The sequence below is a fragment of the Labeo rohita genome, chromosome 6 (assembly GCF_022985175.1).
Source record: "Labeo rohita strain BAU-BD-2019 chromosome 6, IGBB_LRoh.1.0, whole genome shotgun sequence".
NCBI classification, from domain to species: Eukaryota; Metazoa; Chordata; class Actinopteri; order Cypriniformes; family Cyprinidae; genus Labeo; species Labeo rohita.
Genome location: NC_066874.1, coordinates 17,742,599 through 17,767,063, shown reverse-complemented (window position 1 = coordinate 17,767,063; position 24,465 = coordinate 17,742,599). Strand labels below are relative to the sequence as shown.

Here is a 24,465-nt window from a genome sequence, read left to right as displayed (position 1 = left end):
ATGTCAATTGGAAAACAAAGCCAAAATTCAGATATTTTAGGTCAATTTAGAAATCTCAACCAGGACATGTCCTGGAAAAATAGAACGTATGGTCACCCTAGCTCATAAGTACATATGGCTCATTCCAGAAAATCGGTGCCTTTTGCACCCCTAAGAAATAATCAAACATAGAATAATATAACAACAATTAAACATGCGATTTAAAAAAAACATAACAATACTGTGTATTCTTTTATCAATATTACATCAAAAAAGTCAATTAAATATTATTTTAAGTAACTTAAATAGCATGTGTGCTGACAAGGGTAAGGTTTTTAGCCTGTCCCTCACTATGATTTTTCTTTTTCCACAGGACTTTTAATTTGCTAAATGAAGGCAAATTGATATTAAAATCACATTTGCATACTGTCCTAAATACAGTTGCATTGTCAAGCAATGTTTTGGCATAAGTATGCTTTTTTTTCCCTATAAAATATAAATCATTTTATTGGTGTCCCTTGATTTCATGTCAACCCTGTTACCCTCATCAAAAAACCCTTGCAAAATAATTTTACATTCAAATGACATAACTTCTAAGAAGTTATATCATCTCTCATCTCTTCCAACAATTAAAAACAAACATATTTTTCTCACTACTCTGTAATGTTCTATTTTTGATTATTTTTGAGGCTTGACTGAGTGGGGGACATAATGTAATGTCAATACTGTTACCATTTTTAACGTAAATTTATACAATTATTTACTATATTTAATGTAATTAATATCTACAAGTAACACCCTTTCAAAGTGTACAACACATGCTTTTGTGAATGTGACTATTAGCTAGAAATTAGCAAATTTGTTGGAAATTGTCAAACCTGTTACTTTTTAGAGTAACAGGTTTTGACATGTGGGTAACAGGGATGACATAGGTTAGGTTTCACCCTGTTTTTAAAGATTTTTAAAATTCAAACTTTTTAAAGATCACCCTCGGTATATTATTGAGCTAATGCCTATATCATTCAGTGTCATATAAGCTCTAATAAAACTACAGTATCGAGTAGCGCTTGTGTTGGTAACAAGGTTGACAAAAATACCAAAACATGAGATAGGAAAATAGTCATAAAATAATAAATTACATAGCCTGAGATGGCACAATACCATTTCTTGTCATTTCGAGGTGTCCTAGTTTCATGGATATTTTAAAAAAAAAGTGTTGATTAAACTATTTTATTTTAAAATTTTTCCAAGTGGAAAAAGCACCGATTTTGAGGAATGACCCATATACTGACCCTAAAAATGATTTGGAAATTTGCAATTGCATTTGGTATTTGCAATTGCTTTTATGTAAATGTGAAGTTTTGTCATGAAACTCTATATGGTGCGTGCTGCGGGGTCGTTACCGCAAACTGATAATAGTCACAGAGTTAAACTACTTGGCACAAGCTGATTGGTTCATGATGCATGTGTGGCCTATAAGCTTGCTGCTGTACATTTAAATGGCTGTTTAACATTAACAAGAGCTTTCAGAGTTCTTCTGAAACCCTCCACATCCCCAGCTCCACCTGTATAGATCTGCTATGGTTTATTATATATTTGTACAGCAGCAGTATGTCTTAAATAATAAGAAGGCAGTTCTTCTCTTATTCACACGGGAGTATGTTATCACATTATTGACTGTGAACATGTTTTACTAAAGTTTGACAGCCAGAAAGTGTTCACATTCTTTTTTGGCACCACTGTATTTGACAAGACGCAGAATGTAGTAGAATGTAGTAGAATGTAGCGCCATGTACATTTCGTGACATATTTTCGATGTGAAATCCACTGAGTGGTGCTAAAAGAGTGTTTGTTTTTTTCGCTGGAACAAATTAACATACATATGGTACATTTTATGTGACGTTGGTTTTGTACGTGTCACCGCAGTTCTGAATGTCTGAATGTTGAAATGTCCTTTCATAGGTGCTATAACTTTAATGCTCTGTGACGTTTTAAAATAAAGTACCTTCTAAACTGCACCTAAACCTACCCAATAGTATGAACAAAAGCGAACGTGAGGTAAAAACACAATCGCAAGCATGCCATTTTAACTTGTTTTTATCTCATCTTTCAGCTCTTTAATAATGAGTAGTTTTTCACTGGATTCGTACCCAAGGATTCCACATACTAGGTCCAATTCTGTGCCGGCTGAGCTACTGAGCAAGCTTGTTACGTTCGTGTTCTGCCCCTCTCTCGATGAAATCACTACATGATTGCCTAATCCTAACCCTACTCCCACACCTAACCCTAAACCTACCAATACTAGGGGGGTAGTAATCTGGCGGGGGTCAGAATTTGGCACAACACCGGAAAATTAAACATACAGAGCTGTAATCATAACTGTGTACGAAAACGATTTCAAGTGCTCACTGTTTTACCATCTCCAGTGTTCATTTCTGTTGGAAACTGCAGTGATATGTACATGTTGGTATGTATTTTGCGTCTTGCTAAAAATGTTCCCACAGGTAAGTTTTTGTCATGAGATCAGGTAGGTATTTGAAATGGGAAAAAAAAAATCATTTTGAGATCTACCTGCTAGAGAAATCAATGTAAGGTTTGTGTGAGATACACTGGTCTCATACCAAAATACTCCTCAGATGGGGGGTTGTCCATGTCATACAGCATCTTCTTTGTCAGACGGTCCAGTTCCTCCTCAGGACGACCCTAAAACACACCAAAGACACACACCATGGTTTTACATAATGTACACTCTCAATCACACACTAATCAGCTTGTATGCAAAACATACAGCAGCACAAATCTTACAAACATTATATAAAAAGCAGTGCCGTTTACCATAACAAGATAAAGCCAGGCTAATTAAATGATGAGTTGATGCTACAGATTTTAATGGACGTGCACAAGCATCTTTTAATTAGAAGGATCATCAGCCTAACGAGATCATCAGTCTAACAAATAACTCAGACATCAAGAGTGTTGCTGAGGTTTCAAAAGGTAAAGTGAAGACTGTGACAACTGCATTTTCTTGAATTACCCAAACACCCAAAGTCTTACCGCAATGAATTTCATTAGCGTCATCTACAGCTTAGTTTTTAAATGACAGGTTGCTCCTGTACTTTTACTGGCAAAAGAGCTGAGCTGAAGTACTGTGTGTTGTGTTTGTTTGTATCTGAAGATCTTGCTGTGGGGTATGAAATTTCATTACTCATAATCAAAAGAGACATTGTTACTAGGGCTTTCCCCTAATTGTCGACTAACCTTCAGTCAACAAGAAGAGGCTTGGTTGACCAAAATTTTATTAGTCGCAGAAAAAAAAATTCCACAGGAAGTGGTGAAGTCACACAGTCCATGACGGAGAGATCATTAACGGCTGGTCTATGCGGTAGCTAATATAGTACATCAGGCAGGACATTCAAACGCTAACCTGTCATTCATCAACCTCAAATACGGCTTTTCATCCGAAAAATGTTAGTAGTAGCAACTTTATGGCCACTCAATCTAATGTTAACCTAGAAAAATGTGGGCTATTCGAAGTGTGGAAGCTGAACAGTGACCGGTGCAGTCACTTGCTCTTTTAATACTCCGTCATTTTTGGTCATACAGATAAAAGTAATACATCTTTTGAATTTAATTTGAATTTGAGTTTATTTGTGTGCACCCAGAATAACAAAACGTTGTGCTTTTGTAAAATAATGAAAGCAAACAGGATGCGCTCTCTGCGACCTCAAAACTTCGAAACTCAGTGTCCACTTGCCTTACAGACATGAAAAATATATCTGTAGAGTGCAAAATGTGTACTTTCAAATAAAGCAATTAAAAACAAAAACAAAAAAGATTATGTAATCAGTATGAAACATGTATACAGGCACACCCAATACTGCGGAGATGACGAGTCAGTGTCGCCAACTTCATCTCTTAAGCCGAAAACATATAAAGCACTAGTTTATCAATAAATCATTAAAACGTTTATACAGTCTTACTGTTTTTCTCTGACACATTCAGAACTATTATATTTACCGGTGCGCTGTAACAAGTTTTTTTTTGCCATATGTAGGTAATTAAAAGATCATTATTGTTATGATTTATATGGTTTATTAATAAACATGCGACTAATAATCGACTTATGCTTAAAATGAATGACAACTAGTCAACCTGAAAACTCTTTAGTTGAGGGCAGTTCTTAAAGGAGTCTCTTTTGCTCACCAATGCGGCATTTATTACATGAAAAATATAGTAAAACAATAAAAGAGTCAAATGTTAATAAAATAAAATTGTTTTCTAGTTTAAAATTAAGTATTTTGTTATTCCTGTGAAATGTTGAATTTTCAGCAGCTATTACCCTAGTCTGCAGGGTCACATGATATGTTGATTTGGTATTTAATTTGCATTTTTTATTATCATAATTATTGAAAATTGTTGTGCTGCTTAGTATTTTTGCGGCAGTTGCAATAGTTTTCTTTTTTAGTTTGTTTTTTCAGAGCTCTTGGATGAAATCTTGAATCTTTTGTAATAATGTAAATGTCTGTACTGCCACTTTTCTGCATTTTACTGCCACAATTTAATGCATTTAATGCAATCAGTTTTTAAAACCCAAAACATTGATGGGAAAAAATATAATCTACATTATCATATTATATCAGTAATTAAATAGATTTTGTTTTCTTAACTGCAATAACACACGACAGGAGTTAATGTGTGCTTAAAGTCCACAAACAACTTATTTTTTAATAATTAAACATTTTAAAGATTTAGCAAGTAATTCAGAGGCATGAAAAGCGAAAATCTAAAGGTCAAAGAAGACTCTACTTTACAAATCACATATTAAGAGTCATAATTTACTCTTTGTGCCTGAGCATGTGGAAACATTTTAAACACCATGTTCAAATCTCATCTGTGGAGGATGTCAAGACGTTCAGGCTTAACAGTTTATATACTAGTGGTAAAGAAATTACATATTACAGCTTTAATTTGGGCAGAAATAGGTACTATGCAACTTATTACGCCTCTGTTTTCCGTTTCGTTTAACCAAACGATCAAAATGACCAAGCCAGGTGATCCACAGACAGACTGACAAACAAACAATCAGTATCCTAACCAAATGTCAGGGCTTTTGCATCCAAAACCATTAAAGATCATACAATGACCATTTAAAGGCACAAAATAAGGTAGAACAGGAAACCACCCCAAAAAACACATCAACAACCCTGTTCAATTACCAAAAACACACAGGTCTGCAAATCACCAGGGTTGAAGAAAAATGGAGCCAGAGGTCTGGATGCCTCTAGTGTTGGTGTTAACACAGGATATCCCTATATGAGAAGGACTCAGATGAAAGCACCAATTACAGACACAAATCACAACCTCTGGTTCCCTTCCTCTGACCAACTGACATAAAACACACGTTCTTCCTCAGTTAGCAACAACTTTATCAACCTTGAAGTTGCTCGCTCATGCAGTTGGTGTTCTATTTCTTGTCACAAGCTCCTGCACGCTGTCAGGCCAGTGAGACGCATTCTGTCAGGAGGATACAGAGCCGGTGACGGCATTTCACGCAGACGGTGGGAGGGAAACTAATGAAAACTTTCATGTCGCGAAAGCCCACACAAAAACTTTTAATTCAACATATCTCCACTTCCTGTAGACAGCTAATTATTATGGTGGGGGTTAATTACTCATATATGGACACAGAACATTGTGGATGGGTGTAAACAATCAAGGAGTGCTCAAGAAACTTTCTGCAGATCTATTTGTTAACCTGTGTCTGGGTATTCAGGTGGACCCGTATCCCTTCACAGAATGAAAGGCCTCAGTGTTTTCAAGAACTATGATGTGTGTAGTTTCTCATTTGAGTTTCTCAATCGCTCCATGTGGTTTATGACAATTTGACATGTAATTTAACAGTCTGAGTAGGCACAGTGGATTATTGTGGGCAAGAAAAACAACTAATTAAAAAGAGCGCTGTGTGTAATTATCTCTCTGTATGTACGACTTGTATAATAAACTGTTATTTATATTTGTTAGGATTTGCATTATATTTAGCACTATAGAAAAACATGACAGAAGGGGGAAATACAAGTATGCATACACTTATACCCCCCAAACACAGACCACATTGGATGTCCCGGCCTTTCGATGTGTGAATAAAGAAAGTGTAATCAACCAAAGAATCTCTGTTCTTTGGTAGAAAGTACAGTATTTTCGTATTAAACACACTGTGGGAAAATATATATATCCATCTTGCTTCTACCAACTATGAAGGGAAAAAAAAGAAAGTTCTATGGGCCGATTCCCTATTGTGTAGTTCTGAGTGCAAGTTTGTGGATGACCATGTTAAAATTTATTAGTTTAGTAGATTTATCGATTTCTGTGGACGTTTAAACACTACCGTTCAAAAGTTTGGAAAGATTTTTTAATGTTTTATATAAAAAGTTCTCCTATGTTCACCAGCGCTGTATTTATTTGCTCAAAAATACAAACAGTAATATTATAAAATATGATTACAATTTAAAATAGATGTTTTATCTTTTAATACATATTTTAAAATGTCCTTTATTCCTGTGAATTTTAATTTTAAGAAACACCAGCTCGCCAGTGTGGGGTAACAGGTACACATTATTGATACAAATACTTTAGATAAAATAATTTTTTTTTTTTTTTTTTTAATATTTGTTAATATTTGTTCAAAACAATCACTTTAGCAAATTTATACTACTTTCTGCTTATTTTGATAAATAAAATAATTTTTGTTCACTAAATATACTGTCATTAAAATGTGTTAATATAAAACATATATTTTAAAATACAGGAGATCCCATAGTAATTGAATATAGATTTACAGTAGTAACAACAAATGATATTTTATTATACAATATGATTAATATCATGGTTTTAAATGTGATGGTTTTATTCTAAACATGGTGATTATCTCTGGACACCCAACATAATATGATATTTACCATCTGAATCTACCAATGTCATGTCAGCATTCTATTAATTATCATGTTAACTATTGTGCCTTTTAACCCCAACAGCAGGGGCGCTCTTTACCCCAAATACCATACTTTTACATATTCTTTTGTTATATAAAAACAAAACTGAAAATCATTAAGAATACCTTTGTCTCAAGATATATTCAAAATTTTTAGTAATTCTCATTTGCTACTTAAATCTACAAAATTTTGTCAAGAAAGCACAGAATCAACTTTGCTCTGCTGCTTGCGATTGCGTCAAAGATCAGGCAAATTTGCACATGCACCTTGAAAAGCGATGTTTCAGAAACTGCTGGCCAAAACATCTGCCTTTAGGCCCGTTGAATCACAATTGAAAACAGTGTTGCTTAATATTTTTGTGAAAAGCATGGTAAGTTAAAAAGAACAGCACTTTTTTTTTTTTTAACAAAGTAATTTTCTGTAACAATGTAGAAGTGAAAAATCAAGCTACTGAAGAAATGTGTGTGAATTGTTTGGTATTTTACAATTACATATCTGCGATATTGTTACATACATGCTTGAGTATGAACGAGTTGATTCAATTTCTGTCCAATATTACTAAAAAGCAGCTAGATAAATTGCATAAGAAATACACTGAATATTTCAATAGCTAATCTTTTTCTGTATAAATGCTTAACCAGAATATGGTGTGTATGTAACTGGGGCCAGTGACTGAAATGTCACTGCATTTAGTGGCTGCTGAAGCTGGATTGCAGGTGGTTAGTGACTAAGACATGTTTTTGCATTGAAGTACCACGTACAAAACCTTTAGTAAATTGGCCTGTCTTTCATGTGAGTTGTATGAGTCATTCAAAATCAAGACAAGAGTGCAAGAGAGAGTGACAGACAGAGGATGGTAAGAGGCAAAAAGGTGTAAACATACTTCTGAACAAAATTTTACTGAATAAAGCCTTACAGTACCACCACTCTGTGCCATGGGATGAAATACTCACTTGAGTGCAAAAGCACATCTCTCACAAGCTTAAAGTCTTTCAAAAACATGGTTAGGGTTTGCATTTCTGCAAGCATGAGGTCACTGTTTTCTCCAACAAAAATGATTCCCTGAAGAGTCATTTTCTCCTCTTCTTCCAAAAGGAACAAATGATTGGGATATTCAGAAAGGTGTAATTTTCAAGACTTGTATTGGACCCTGACTGTTATCTAAAGACAAGGCAGTTACTCAATGAATGTTTCCTTTGGCAAGCCTCTTAATCCCTCCATTAATAAGCCCTGACTGATAATCTTTTTGTTAATTAATCAGGATGCACACATTCTGCAGTACACCCTAGAGCTGTAATCGGGCCTTAAAAGTTAGGCCCGACAGTGCCCAAGCCCAACAAGTACTTTCTGATTGACAGTTTTTTAAAAGCCGAACCCGTTTACAGCCCGACATTATTCAAATGTGCGTAAGCACACAGCTCTTTTGCCTTTTGTCAAGAATGAGTCATTTATACATGTTTTAACGTAATTTATTCATGACTGACTTAGGCTATAGGCCACTTGGAAGTTGGAACAAAGAAAAAAAATAAGTCCTCTGTAACATCGTTACATCTCAGCACTCTAAATAGGCCTAGGCATACACTAGGCCAGCGAGCCAATAAAAATGAGTCTTTCTTAACAAATTAAATTAAGATAAATTCTAAATTAAGATGGGTATTTGGCAATAACGAAATTTAGATGAAGGCTCAGCGGGATTTGCTTCGCTACTTCTCTCCACAATCCGGCCTCAACGCGGCGGTGAATAGCAGCTGAAATATAATAAAAGAATAATGCCAACATTAGCCTATATACTCTGTCTGCATTATGCATTTAAGACTGAATTAATATTTAGTTATAATTTGAAAAACCTTTACTCACCAGGATTAGGCTACATGTTTTTATGTTGGAAATTTATTGAATCCACGGTAGATGGCTTTAGCGCGGTCCTGCGCTAACTGATGGTGCATCCAGCAGCGCTGAACACCCTTTCACTGCTGCTGCTACTGGCCGGGATGCATAGTACTGATCTGGCTAATTTTGCAAGTTTTGTCAATTTTTCCAAAACGTAATCGCCAGAGGCAAGTCTCCGTTTCACCTCCTCAACATCCATTTTCGCATCTTTTTCGAGCTAATCGAAACGCATCACATTTACTCTGGCAATAACATTTAACCTTATTGGTTCTTGTTTGTCATGTGACTTGATTATGATGTCATCATGCGAAAACCATTGAAGTTTGATGTTGATGGAGAACTCCACTTCCAGAACAACAGTTTACAAATAGTTTACTATTTAAGACTACTGTCTTCAGTCGTAAAGAAATTATGGTTTTTGAGGAAAGCATTTCAGGATTTTTTCCCATATAATGAACTTCATTGGTGCCTCGATTTTGAACTTTCAAAATGTAGTTTAAATGCAGCTTCAAAGGGCTCTAAATAAACCCAGCCGAAGAAGAAGGGATCTAGTGAAACGATTTTTTTCGAAAAAATAAAAATTTGTATACGTTTTAAGTACAAAAGCTTGTGTAGCACCGGCTCTGGGATGCGGTCCATGATGCTACGAATTAGTGATGGGTCGTTCTTGAACGAGTCGTCTCGGGGAGTGATTCGCTCAGTCCCACATGCGCAACATCCTAATAGATTCTGTACTGGAATTAGTTCACCTGTTTCGAGTATTCAGGTTTTTTCGAGTTGTTCGTTCATCTTATGGGCTGTCACGTGATGCTGATTTTGCTAAAATGAACGATATGAGTCGAGAATGATCCGAACTTCCCATCACTACTACGAATCACGTCTAAGTTCATCATCTGTGTACTCCGGCTCAAAAAGGTAGAGTATGTCAAAAAACTCCATCTTAGTGCATCTCCATCTTTCTCCTACAACTTCAGAATCATCCGACATCGTTGTACCTGTTTGTTTGTAAACAGTGTTTGACTTTCTTAGTCTTTGCGCGATCGCTTTGTAAACACTGGGTCTGTAGTTCCGTGTGACCTTTCTACTTGATTCAGTAGTACGTAGTGTATTGAAGGCTTCTGCGAGAGGGACTTTTGTTATGAAACTGTAGTTGCAGTAATATTGCGAAAGAGGGCAGCGTAGTTCATGAGCTGCCGTTGTTTTGCTGAGTTCGTGTGATCTGATCAAGCCACCGGCTGAAAGGATGAGGATTCTTAGTTTGTTTATGGCAACTGCTGCAGATTCATCATCAAGGTGTTAGTCGCTGACCACAAAGTAAGCGAGCTGATTGATATTTGTGTTAACAGTGATCGCAACAGTGTTATATGCGTCCGTATTAGACGAACATACCAGACATGTCCGGTAATGATCGTTCTGTATTTCTCAGTTTGGTAATATCCCTTAACATGTATTCATTCATTCATAATCTAGATGTAAATCAGTGCTACAGGTACTTAAGATATTCTAATGACGCAATGTTGTTTTGTTAAGCTGCTACACTGCCGAATGAGTAATTAGCGTTATGGTTATGCAAATGATGTTCATCTGCGCTAAACTTCTGTCCATATATGGAATTCTGTCCAATATTACTAAAAAGCAGCTAGATAAATTGCATAAGAAATACGCTGAATATTTCAATAGCTAATCTTTTTCTGTATAAATGCTTAACCAGAATATGGTGTGTATGTAACTGGGGCCAGTGACTGAAATGTCACTGCATTTAGTGGCTGCTGAAGCTGGATTGCAGGTGGTTAGTGACTAAGACATGTTTTTGCATTGAAGTACCACGTACAAAACCTTTAGTAAATTGGCCTGTCTTTCATGTGAGTTGTATGAGTCATTCAAAATCAAGACAAGAGTGCAAGAGAGAGTGACAGACAGAGGATGGTAAGAGGCAAAAAGGTGTAAACATACTTCTGAACAAAATTTTACTGAATAAAGCCTTACAGTACCACCACTCTGTGCCATGGGATGAAATACTCACTTGAGTGCAAAAGCACATCTCTCACAAGCTTAAAGTCTTTCAAAAACATGGTTAGGGTTTGCATTTCTGCAAGCATGAGGTCACTGTTTTCTCCAACAAAAATGATTCCCTGAAGAGTCATTTTCTCCTCTTCTTCCAAAAGGAACAAATGATTGGGATATTCAGAAAGGTGTAATTTTCAAGACTTGTATTGGACCCTGACTGTTATCTAAAGACAAGGCAGTTACTCAATGAATGTTTCCTTTGGCAAGCCTCTTAATCCCTCCATTAATAAGCCCTGACTGATAATCTTTTTGTTAATTAATCAGGATGCACACATTCTGCAGTACACCCTAGAGCTGTAATCGGGCCTTAAAAGTTAGGCCCGACAGTGCCCAAGCCCAACAAGTACATTCTGATTGACAGTTTTTTAAAAGCCGAACCCGTTTACAGCCCGACATTATTCAAATGTGCGTAAGCACACAGCTCTTTTGCCTTTTGTCAAGAATGAGTCATTTATACATGTTTTAACGTAATTTATTCATGACTGACTTAGGCTATAGGCCACTTGGAAGTTGGAACAAAGAAAAAAAATAAGTCCTCTGTAACATCGTTACATCTCAGCACTCTAAATAGGCCTAGGCATACACTAGGCCAGCGAGCCAATAAAAATGAGTCTTTCTTAACAAATTAAATTAAGATAAATTCTAAATTAAGATGGGTATTTGGCAATAACGAAATTTAGATGAAGGCTCAGCGGGATTTGCTTCGCTACTTCTCTCCACAATCCGGCCTCAACGCGGCGGTGAATAGCAGCTGAAATATAATAAAAGAATAATGCCAACATTAGCCTATATACTCTGTCTGCATTATGCATTTAAGACTGAATTAATATTTAGTTATAATTTGAAAAACCTTTACTCACCAAGATTAGGCTACATGTTTTTGTGTTGGAAATCTATTGAATCCACGGTAGATGGCTTTAGCGCGGTCCTGCGCTCACTGATGGTGCGTCCAGCAGCGCTGAACACCCTTTCACTGCTGCTGCTACTGGCCGGGATGCATAGTACTGATCTGGCTAATTTTGCAAGTTTTGTCAATTTTTCCAAAACGTAATCGCCAGAGGCAAGTCTCCGTTTCACCTCCTCAACATCCATTTTCGCATCTTTTTCGAGCTAATCGAAACGCATCACATTTACTCTGGCAATAACATTTAACCTTATTGGTTCTTGTTTGTCATGTGACTTGATTATGATGTCATCATGCAAAAACCATTGAAGTTTGATGTTGATGGAGAACTCCACTTCCAGAACAACAGTTTACAAATAGTTTACTATTTAAGACTACTGTCTTCAGTCGTAAAGAAATTATGGTTTTTGAGGAAAGCATTTCAGGATTGTTTCCCATATAATGAACTTCATTGGTGCCTCGATTTTGAACTTTCAAAATGTAGTTTAAATGCAGCTTCAAAGGGCTCTAAATAAACCCAGCCGAAGAAGAAGGGATCTAGTGAAACGATTTTTTTTCGAAAAAATAAAAATTTGTATACGTTTTAAGTACAAAAGCTTGTGTAGCACCGGCTCTGGGATGCGGTCCATGATGCTACGAATTAGTGATGGGTCGTTCTTGAACGAGTCGTCTCGGGGAGTGATTCGCTCAGTCCCACATGCGCAACATCCTAATAGATTCTGTACTGGAATTAGTTCACCTGTTTCGAGTATTCAGGTTTTTTCGAGTTGTTCGTTCATCTTATGGGCTGTCACGTGATGCTGATTTTGCTAAAATGAACGATATGAGTCGAGAATGATCCGAACTTCCCATCACTACTACGAATCACGTCTAAGTTCATCATCTGTGTACTCCGGCTCAAAAAGGTAGAGTATGTCAAAAAACTCCATCTTAGTGCATCTCCATCTTTCTCCTACAACTTCAGAATCATCCGACATCGTTGTACCTGTTTGTTTGTAAACAGTGTTTGACTTTCTTAGTCTTTGCGCGATCGCTTTGTAAACACTGGGTCTGTAGTTCCGTGTGACCTTTCTACTTGATTCAGTAGTACGTAGCATCGTGAACGCACATCCCAGAACCTGTGCTACACAAGCTTTTGTGCTTAAAAAGCATACAAATTTTTTGGCCTGCTCCTCCCAACGGCATGTCTCATAAGCAATGAAGGTGTTTTGTAGTTCGATGTAAGATTGAACATAAGAGTCTTCATTTTGTCCCAAGATGAGTGGCATTGAGGATGCAGTGGATAAGTTTTGTTTTTGAAGGTAACGTGCTACCAATTACACGCAAAAATGGAAGAGAAGGGTGGAGTAAGTAGTTCATTATCATTTAAAGAGCCATGCGCCAAAACAGTTTGTTGTGAACAGAGCTGTTTTTGAAGGTGTTGTTTTACACAACCATGTATTTTGCAGACATTTCATGAAGAGCCTAAAGAATCATACCAACTAGAAAATGAGCATCCGATTTCCCCTTTAAAACAGTATTAAAAATTTGACACCCCAAACATTTCAATGGAAGTGTGAATTTGGCTGTTTAAGTGATTAACTTTAGAAGACTTGGATTAAACCATTTTTAGTTATATGAATTACTTTAAACATAATATGCCCTCTTTTGGAACTTAACTCTTTTGGACCCCATTGACTATTATAGCTGGAAGTTTCTCAAATATCATCTTTTGTGTTTTGCAAATGAAAGAGAAAAAAAATACGGGTTTGGAGAGTCAGCAAATAATGATATAATTAAAATTTTTGAGTGAACTATTCCTTTAATATGATTTGGCAAGATGTAATCAGCTAATACTCTATGTTCCATTGAGGAAAATCCATCAAAATGGATAGACTGATAGAATAATGGTTGTTTGGATGTGAGCAGAAGAAGAAAGGGGATATATAATGACTTGGTGGTGTGCCAGAGGGGGGCACAGGTGGAGGAAAGGAGGTACGGATGAGGAGCAGACTCAGTCAGAGGCTATAAACCTCGACTCTCATGCTGAGTTATCGGCATTCTGTCAGGGGCCATTACACACCACATTGCTAGTGTGTGTTCACCTGCTGCCCCCCACAGGGAGCATGCTCAGTGGGGCCATGGGCTAAACACCAACCCCAAACCCCCACCTACTGCACCAAACTGCCTTTACCCTCTGCTGAACATCGGTTCCTGCATTTCCCAGTTCCTATCTCTCATTCCCTAGCTCTCCAGAATATTAATATTCAGAAAAAGAAAATATGCAACAAAAAGTTTTTTCTAACTTCTGCCAGCATTTGGGGTTGCCAAGTGCTTTGTTAAAATTCACCCTTTGGAAAACACAAGATGAGAGATACATTTTATTTTCTAAAATGAAACATCTTGGCTACTTTTATTAATCAAATATAATACAAAACTTTTACTCAGTGTATCACAATGAGCAACCACATAAAACTCTAGACTTGAATGTAAAATTTCCCCTTATGTTACGATACACAAGGTCAGAAAATTCCTTCATCTCTCACTGTAACCCAGACACTGTAAGACAGACACTCATACTCCTCTCGAGTGGGAATACACAGAATTCATCAGTTGGTTGATGTTATAAAATATCTTGTTAAATGGAGTATTATGACAATTTAAGGGACCTGGGACATTTTTTAAAAATTTACCTAAACAATAAGAGCAATTATTAAGGGTTAAATATTATATATTAAACCATCAAATAATGTTACTTTGGGTCAATGATGTGATGCTACTAATTTATTCAAAAGTACACATTGCAGTTAATGCATATAATTCTTTCAAAAAAATAAAAAATAAAAAATAAATAAATCTTTTCATGCAAGCAAAGTTACTTCAGTTTGTACATTATATGTGGTATTACTTAATGATATTTATTAATTCATGATTAATTATTTATTTATAATATTCCTGAATACTAATTCATAATATTTTTACACTGTATTTATTATAGAATATTTGCAAGAAAAATAAAATATACCTTTAAAAATATTTATCTGAATAATAACAACAACAACTAGGGTCTGTACGCTTACAGGTTTAAGGAAATACTTATTTTTTTGTTATTCATTTTTACTACAAAACACAAACTTTTCTTAAATATCAGTTTTTCAAAACCACATGAAAGCAACAAGAAAACTAACATATTTTAAACTAGATTTTTTTTCTTTAATCATACACTCGATGACCCAATACTGTTCCACAACAGATTAGACTGTAATACAGTTGAGATCAAAAGTTTACATACACCTTGCAATATCTGCAAAATGTTAATTATTTTACCAAAGTAAGAGGGATCATACAAAATGCTTGTTAGTTTTTATTTAATACAGACCTGAATAAGATATTTCGCAGAAAAGATGTTTACATACAGTCCACAAGAAAAAAAAAATAGTTGAATTAAAAAAAAAAAAAAAGACCCTGTTCAAAAGTTTACATACACTTGATTCTTAATGTTTTGCTGTATTTTTTTTTTTTGTTTTGTTTTGTTTTTTTTTGTGATAGTTGTGCACAAATACCTTGTTTGTCCTGAACAGTTAAACTGCCCGCTGTTCTTCAGGAAAATTCAAGTTGAAAATTCAGCTATTCAAGAAAATTCAAATCACATGTTTTAGCATTTTTTTAAGCATTTTTGTGTATTTGAACACTATCCAGCAAAGACTGTATGATTTTGAGATCCATCTTTTCACACTGAGGACAACTGAGGGACTCATGCAACTATTACAGTAGGTTCAAACATCCATTGATGCTTCCGAAAGAAAAACCGATACATTAAGAGGCAGGGGGGGTAAACTTTTGAACTTATTTTGCCTAAATATCACTTTTTTCATTTAGTACTGCCCTTCAAAATCTACAGAAGCTATTTACATGTTTCCCTGATGACAAAATAAGTTCAGTTTACCTTGATATTCAAATTCAAAAAGTTTTCAACCCCTGGCTCTTAATGCATTGTTTCCTTCTGGAGCATCAGTGAGCATTCAGACCTTCTGAAATAGCTGCATATGAGTCCCTCAGTTGTCCTCAGTGTGAAAAGATGGATCTAAAAATCATACAATCATTGTTGGAAAGGTTCAAATACACAAAAATGCTAAAAAACAAAATAATTTGTGGGACCTGAAGGATTTTTCTGAAGAGCAGCGGGCAGTTTAACAGTTTAGGACAAACAAGGAACTCATGAACAACTATCACTAAAAAAAAACAAAAAAAACAATCGAGTGTATGTAAACTTTTGAATGGGGTCGATTTTATAAATTCAACTATTATTTTCTTTTGTGGACTATACGTAAACATCTTTTACGTGAAATATCTGATTCAAGTCAGTACTAAATAAGAAATGACATGCATTTTGTACGATCCCTCTTATTTTGGCAAAATAATTAAAATTTTGCAGGTTCTGCAAGGTATATGTAAACTTTTGACCTCAACTGTGTATGAATAAAACAACGATTATTAGAGTACAAGAAAATGCTATTTCAGTTATTCTACTTTAAAATTTCATGTGTTACATGCCATTACTTTGTAAATATGTCAGAATTTTACTAGCAATTTCTGAGTCAAAACAGCTTCTACACCTTTTTGTTGCATAGAATTCAATGTATTCAAAGATGTAAATGCATTAATGTTTAAAGCAAGAATTTTGCTGATTTAACGCCATTGTTTCGGCATCTTAGTTCTAATTTTGACCTTGTTTACAGTACTTGGAACCATAGTACAGTGTTTGTGTTTGTGTGTGTGTGTGTTTGGGTACATGGTGACGTTGAGAGCGGACATACCACAGATATCTGTCACATTCTATGGTATGAGGCATTAAGTGAATAAGTGCGAAAATAAATAAATAAAACACACCTGCAAAGGACAGTCGGCTACTGCCGAGCGGGAAAAAGCAAAGAAAACACAACAGAGGCAAAACAAGCTCAAGGCCACCTAGAGAGGAGCTAGCAAACACACAAATACAAACACACACAGAAAGTATACATTTGCCTCTGCATAAAATGGGTCATGTTGTTTTCAGCTCTAATTAAAAAGTAAGTGGGAAAAACACAACAGCTAAGTCTGAAGAAAGAAGCTATGATGATGGAGATCTGTATAAAGAGAGAAAGCATGGCACTGATAACAATTAAAAAGAAAGATCAAGGAACTCCCACTATCGGAAGTCCGCACTTGATACGAAGAGCATATGAAGACGCTACGCTCTTAGAAAATTGCTTTCGCCTTGACGTATGTAGCCTGTAATGTATGATGCTTCTCTCGCTGCATGACGGAGGTGAGCGTGCGCGTGTGCGTGTGTATAAAAGTAGGTCAGGTTTTGGGAACTGACACATCTCCGTGCTAACAGATAAGAGCAAATCTGAAGTGCTAAGAGCGGCCCTAGAAGAAGAAAGCCAGCTAGAAAAAGTGGGAGAGATGCGGAGAGATGCGGAGAGGTAGCGTACGGGTTATAAGAGATGTTCATCGAGGGTTCAACACGCAGAGGGAAGCATAAGTGACAGTTAGCTGTTCTTTTTTTTACCTATCATTACACAAAAACATTGTCTTTGAACACATCCTCTCGTGTTCTTTTGGCACGGCTGTAATTGCCGGTCGTTATGTTGTTCTTGCCTTTAGTAAAGGTGCCATTTATTTATATTTAAACACTGGCGGGGAGCGTAATGAACATCTACACAGGTTCGCACCTAAAAATCAATGTCCTGACTCTCTTGTGCGCTTCCTCCTTGTGATTCACTGGTTTGGCCTCCCTATCATTTGCTCGCCATGAAGAGAGTCAATCCTTCCCATCACCTGACAACAAACTCTAGGCAAATGACAGATGATTTGAATGAGGGTCTGAAGGTTATCTCCTGTCCAAACGCCAGCACGCCAAATTATCTGCTCCACAGACAAAACACCCAGCTATGAGTACGATGCTTCCTGTCTACATGTATTCACCTATACACGTACACACACACACAGAATGTCATGAGTTAAAACAGTGTGGTCCAGCACAGAGGGGAACTAGAGCATGATGAGGGCTGGAAAGTGACAGCGTGCTGTAAGAGATGCCGCTCAGCAGGGGTCACTGTAATGCAGGGAGGATAGTACAGTAGAATACAGTAAATCCAGACACCCAAACACAATAATCTTGATGACACAGACAAGAGGCCAAAAGGGTATAATGGGCAGTTTTCTTTTTGTGAAAGGTAAACTTTCTTGAGACAGACTTTTCACACTCTCACTGGTTTTAATTTGTCCACTAACATTGTTAAATAGTGTATATAAATGCATCAAAGAAGAATTCTATAATTTACAGTACATTTAAAAAAAAAATAGTAATTAATACTTATATTTCACTGGTAACACTTTATAATAAGATGTCATTTGTTAACATTAGTTAATGTATTAACTAACATAAACAAACAATGAACAATACATTTATTACACAGTTTTTTAATCTTTGTTAATTTTAGTTAATAAAAATACAGTCGTTTATTGTTTGCTCATGTTAGTTCACGGTGCATTAACAAATGTTAACAAACAACTTTTCAATTTTAATAATGCATTAGTAAATTTAACATTAGGATTAATAAATGCTATAAGTATTGTTAAATTTTAGTTTATGTTAACATAGTTAACTAATGAACCTTATTGTCCAGTGTTACTGCTTTTATTAATACTTTTATATTACTGAATTGATCAAAAGTGACAGTTAAGATATTTATGTCACAAAAATGTTTTAAAAAAATTGAATAAGCAGTTTACATAAATAATTTTAAAATACTGATATTTTAAACTAATAATATTTCACACTGTTACTGATTTTACTGCGTTACTATTTTTTTATTATTATAATTTTCTTTTCTTTTTCCTTTTTATTTATTTTTTATTTATACACTGATTTCAATTAGGTAACCAAGCACACAGACTTTCGATACTGTTGGTTGGGATGAAAATGATGCAAAACTTTCATTGCACTGATATAAATAATTGGGAAAATGATTAATAAGGAAATTGTGATTGTATTGATTATGTGATTAAATGTGATTAATTGTGATTAAATGATTATACTGATAATGATTATTATACTACTTTAAATTGTCACGCATTTCAATATGTAATAATCTTCTTCTGATTCATTTTCACAATTTAAGATTGAAAGTATGTGTCACAGAAAAGGGAAGTATGTGTCACATGTGGACAAGATCAAAACAATAAATTTCATCTATCTATATCTATATATCTATATATATACACATCTAAGTTTTTGTTTTGTTTTGTTTAATGTAAATTCATATCCTAATCGCATTTTCGTGGTTAAATAAACATCCTATCAGAAAAAGGATTTTTTTAAAAATATTTTTACATTAACAATGTAATGAATAATGAGTATGAAGTCTCAAGTCAGTGTTTTTAAGCATTTAACATTTATTCCAAAATAATAACAAGGCAGTAACAATTTAAACAACATATTTTATTTGTGAACTTATGTTCAGCTATTCTTTTTAATAGCTTTTAGCTTTAGCCTTGTTAGTGTTTAAGAATTTTTGAATATTTTGGATCATCAGTCATCAGACATGAAGATTTACTTTAAATTACCCCAAGCTTTTTACTCACTAAAAACTGCCACAGACCATATTTTCATACCATTTTAAGTCTTATTTTAATGTAACAAAGTCTTTATATCTAAGTGTGTGGTTGTTTAATTACTCTTCCTATTAACACAAACACAAAAGGCGGGATTTATCACACGAACCAATCACAGCTGAACATAACCAGTCATATCCAATTACACTGCAATGGAGGCATTGCCTCGTCTCACGTTTCCCCCATTGTTTCTCAGTTACCCCCCACTACACTCACCACACACTTTAGGGGGTCTGTTAAAAGTCAATGGGCTCAGGGGAGGCGAGAGAGACGCTACTATACTGCATTTTTATAATTTAATAAAATTATTCCATAACAAATTATATTACTAACATAACAATTTAGGTAAAAAGTTTGGGGAAAAAACTTTTTTTAAATTAAAGCTTGAATCCTAGATCTCCAGTGTGGCCTCAAGCTGTCAAAGCAGACTTTAAACTGTAGGCCTTGCGTGACTGACAGGACCAACTGGACAGGCTACTCCCAATCTCATTTAAACTTGACTTAACAATAGCAATTCCTTGGTTCCTCCGAGTACGTACTTGGCTACAACAAACGGTATGTAATAATGTAACTGCTTACAAGTCTCATTGTGTTCCATACTGAAATTGCTGACAAACAAAACACACAATATAGATGCAGATTGATTGGCAGAGCAACGTTCTCTCTCTCAGAAAGAGACGGAGAAGTATTGATCTGAGCTGTAATTTACTGCACCGCCAGTGCTCGCTCTAGGACCGCGGAGCAGAAGAGTGTCAGTGCTTTATTATTAACGGCGGGCGCAGAGCTCGGCCCGCCTGATATACAGAGAGCCCACTCTGACAAATGAAACCAGCAGTACTGTTGTCAGCAGTTTGGGTCCTCTACAAAACATCCATGCTTAGCCAGTGCAGACACTGACCTCAAGTTCCCTCCGAGGAGCCCATATGGAGCAGAGCTTCCTTCTCTCAGAGCAAATATTCAAACAAGGGAACCTACAGCAGACTATGAAGATTACAAAAGTGCTGATGGGAAACTGAAAGAGTGTTATATATGTACTGTACATATATATGCACATTTAGTACATTACAATTGTACAGTTTATATTTATGAAATATTGCTTGTGATATTTTTACAATTAATAAGACAATTAAATAATACTATTGTATAATACTTAAGAACATCATTACCGTTAAAATGTTTGGGTGCAGTATTTTTTATTTTTTTAAATAATTTTGAAAGAAGTTTCTTATGCTTACCAAGGCTGCAATATTTTTATTGAAATAATTTTGCATTTTAGAATGTAATTTTGATGTGTTAATGTGTGTAATGTGTTTTAAAATGTAATTTATTCTCGTCTAGAAATCATTCTAATATGTTGATTTGGTGCTCAAATAAATAAATACATACATACATACATACATACATACATACATACAGGCATAGATTCTTTTTATTGTATCTTTTTTTTTCTTCAGGATTTTCTGATTAATTTGAAGTTATTTGAAATATATTTGAAATTACATTTATTTTAAATAATATGTGTATAATATATTGTTATATTTATTTTTAGCAGTCCTTAATCCTGTCCAGCCTTGAAATCATTCTAATATGTTGATTTGGTTCTCCAAAAAATAAATAAATAAATAAAATAATAATGATAAAAATAAATAAATATATATTTATATGTTTTTAACAATTTTCAACAAATGTGTTTTTATATATACCAATATGTATATATGTATATATGTATATACGTATATACATATATATAAATATATAAAATATAATTATATATTATATAGTATATAAATTAAATTAAATTAAACTACATTTCTTTCATTTTATTTAATTAATAAAAAAAAAAATAAAAAAAACACACACACAATATACATTTTTTCCCCAGGATTCTCTATTAATATTTAAAATGACATTTATTTGAAATATATATATATATATTTTTACTTTTTGTAATTTACTGTCTTTACTAAATAAGTAGTAATTTAGGGAAAAATCCTATCAAACTGATACTGACAATTGACAAAAATCACATTTTTATATATAAAAATGACTATATATAGAGAGAGATTGAGAGTTCAGTTCTGAAATCATTTTCTATATAAAATAAAATAAACAAATAAAAAAAATAAACAAATTACCCCCCAATTTACTGTCTTCACTAAATAAGTTTTAATTCATGAAAAAAATCATATCAAACTGATACTGACCCTAAAATGATGACAAATTATATGCTTAAAAACATATTTTTCTTATTCTATATTACTAAAAATATTATTAATTATATACATACACGAAGTAAAACACACACATACACACAAGTAGGCACTTTTGATTGACTTTACAAAGTGTTTGGTGCTTACATAATGAAAAGGATACTTGAGGTTTACAAGGACATGATATGCAAACTTTTACAAGGGGAACAGTTTAGTGTTACCAGTAAAAAAGGTGGTGTTATATCAGACAGGACAGGGGTGGGCTGTAGGAGTTGGGGATCTATAGAGCTGCACCCCAGGCGAGAGGGGAGAAACTTGGGGTAGAAGTGAAACCTGATTCACAGACATCCTTCCAGCATCCTGTCAAATTGGTCGTTTAACCTTTACACTTTCAAACATTCAGCAACTAGAGACCAACCGCAGAGGCCCACAGCTACATCAATAACCAACCAATTTTAGATCTCACAAATGCAGTGCCAAAAAACGCAATTGATCACCTGTCACAAGACTTGAGTATGAGTATCATTAACCAGAGAGATCAGCTAAATTAGAGTACGGGCAACACTGACAAGGTGAGAAAGTGTCAGCAAAATTCCACAAACACATTTCAAACACTAGGCCTACATAGCATTAAATTCACCTCAAATTACGTGAAACAGATTCAAACTCATCCTCTTTCTAAGCAGGGGTTTATATTCATGTTCCTAAACAGACAGGAAGCTCCCAAGTGTCCCAAGTGTTCCCAAACACTTCTCCAGTTTCCTGCTGGTGCACTACTAAAAACCTTCAGTACATCCGGTAATCAACAATCCATCTATCCACACTGTATTACACAAGAGTGTAACTTGACAAGGCCGGCATGTTCATTTTCTGGAAGGGTTGCACACTGGAACATCCCTACATTACAGCACAAATAGAAAAACTCTGTTGCACACGTACATAAATATGGGGGGAAAAACAGATTTATGATTAGAAGCACAACAGGATGTACTGTCTGACCACACTTGCAGTATTAGCAGTATGTTATCTGCATGAAATTCACTTAGCTCACGGTGATGCTACAAAGAATGAAAGGTCACCATTGATTATGGTTATGTTACATAAACCAAAAAATACATATCTTTCATTATGTAATACCAAACTGTTCATGTGAATCATGACTTCAACAATGCCCAGGGTGTATACGGTCAAATGCATAAATTATTGTTCATGCAATCTTTTACAGCTTCGTATGTACTATTACATGACTTAACAACAAAGGTGGCCCACTGGCCAGTTGATTACACAGTAACTGTAGTCCTTAACTAGTCCTATTCATTAACCTTTATATCCATTGTAATGCCTTGCATACTTACAGTCAACATTTGATCTTCTCTGATGTATTCTACATTGTTGTCGCTAATTCTGCTCATTTATAACCAAGATCATGTTATCTAGTTACAAACTGTAAAAATGATTAGAGAGAGAATATAAGAGAGAGAATAACGTATTACAAATTACAAACCAATGAGTAATGCTTTGTATCATATGCAATAAAAATTTATGAGTTCATGGAATTACCCTATAGCTGTATAATTTGTAGCTTGCTGGAATTTCTTGCAACAAAACATAAAAAAGAAAAAACTGTGAAGAAAAATGTAAATATCATAATATTTATTTAAAAATACACTACCAAAAGTTTTTGAACACTAAGATCTTTAATGTTTTTTTAAAGAATTCTCTTCTGCTCACTAAAAGCCTGCATTTATCTGATCCAAAGTACAGCAAAAACAGTAATACTGTGAAATATTTTATTGTTTAAAATAACTGCTTTCTTTTTTCACTTATTAAAAAATGTAATTTATTCCTGTGATCAAAGCTAAATTTTCAGCATCATTACTCCAGTCTTCAGTGTCACATGATCCTTCAGAAATCATTCTAATATGCTGATTTACTGTTCAAGAAACATTTTATTATTATTATTTTCATTATTATCAATTTTTAAAACAGTTGAGTACATTTTTAAGGATTCTTTGATAAATAGAAAGATCCAAAGAACAGCATTTATTTGAAATAAAAAAAAAAAATTTTGCAAATAAATTCTAGAAACTGATCCTTTTTTTAGCAACAATGCTTTAAATTGATAGAAAGTGGTGATAAAGACATTTATAATGTTATAAAATGCTGTTCTGAACTTTTATTTCTTTAAAGAAACCTGAAAAAACTCTACTCAGCTGTTTTCAGCATTAATAATAATAATAATAAATGTTTTTGAGCAGCAAATCAGAATATTAGAGTGATTTCTGAAGGATCATGTGACTAGAGTAATGATGCTAAAAAATTAGTTTTGAAATCACAGGAATAAATTTTATTTTCATATATATTCAAATAGAAAACAGTTATTTTAAACAGTAAAAATATTTCAAAATTTTACTGTTTTGCTGTACTTTGGATCAAATAAATGCAGACTTGGTGAGCAGAGGAGACTCCTTTAAAAAAATATATATAAAGAAATGAAAAAACATTTTTAAATGATTAAAAAGAAAGCAAAAAGAAAAATACAAAAATGTCTAGTTTCAATTTAAAGTTTAAATGTATGGGGGGAAAGGTAACATTTAATGAAAAATATATCTAAGAATATAAATATTATTTCTAGCAATTTTTTTTTTTTTTTTTAAAAAAGAAAAAAATAATAAAACGTGTTAGGGCAAGTAAAGACAGAAACTACAGGCCTCACTTGAAAACCATTATAAAATATATATATATATATATATATATAATTTAAAAAATGCCCTGCGTGACATCT

General features: G+C 34.4%; 1 protein-coding gene across 4 annotated transcripts in view; it reads right to left on the bottom strand.

Moving 5' to 3' along the window:
* lpp (LIM domain containing preferred translocation partner in lipoma) overlaps positions 1-24,465 on the bottom strand; it is a 248,798-nt gene that overhangs the window by 56,851 nt on the left and 167,482 nt on the right. For all 4 annotated transcript variants that reach the window (XM_051112291.1, XM_051112292.1, XM_051112294.1 and 1 more), the window contains exon 7: positions 2,601-2,682. In XM_051112291.1, the coding sequence (XP_050968248.1) occupies positions 2,601-2,682 (82 nt within the window). The remainder of the gene's footprint in view (positions 1-2,600; positions 2,683-24,465) is intronic.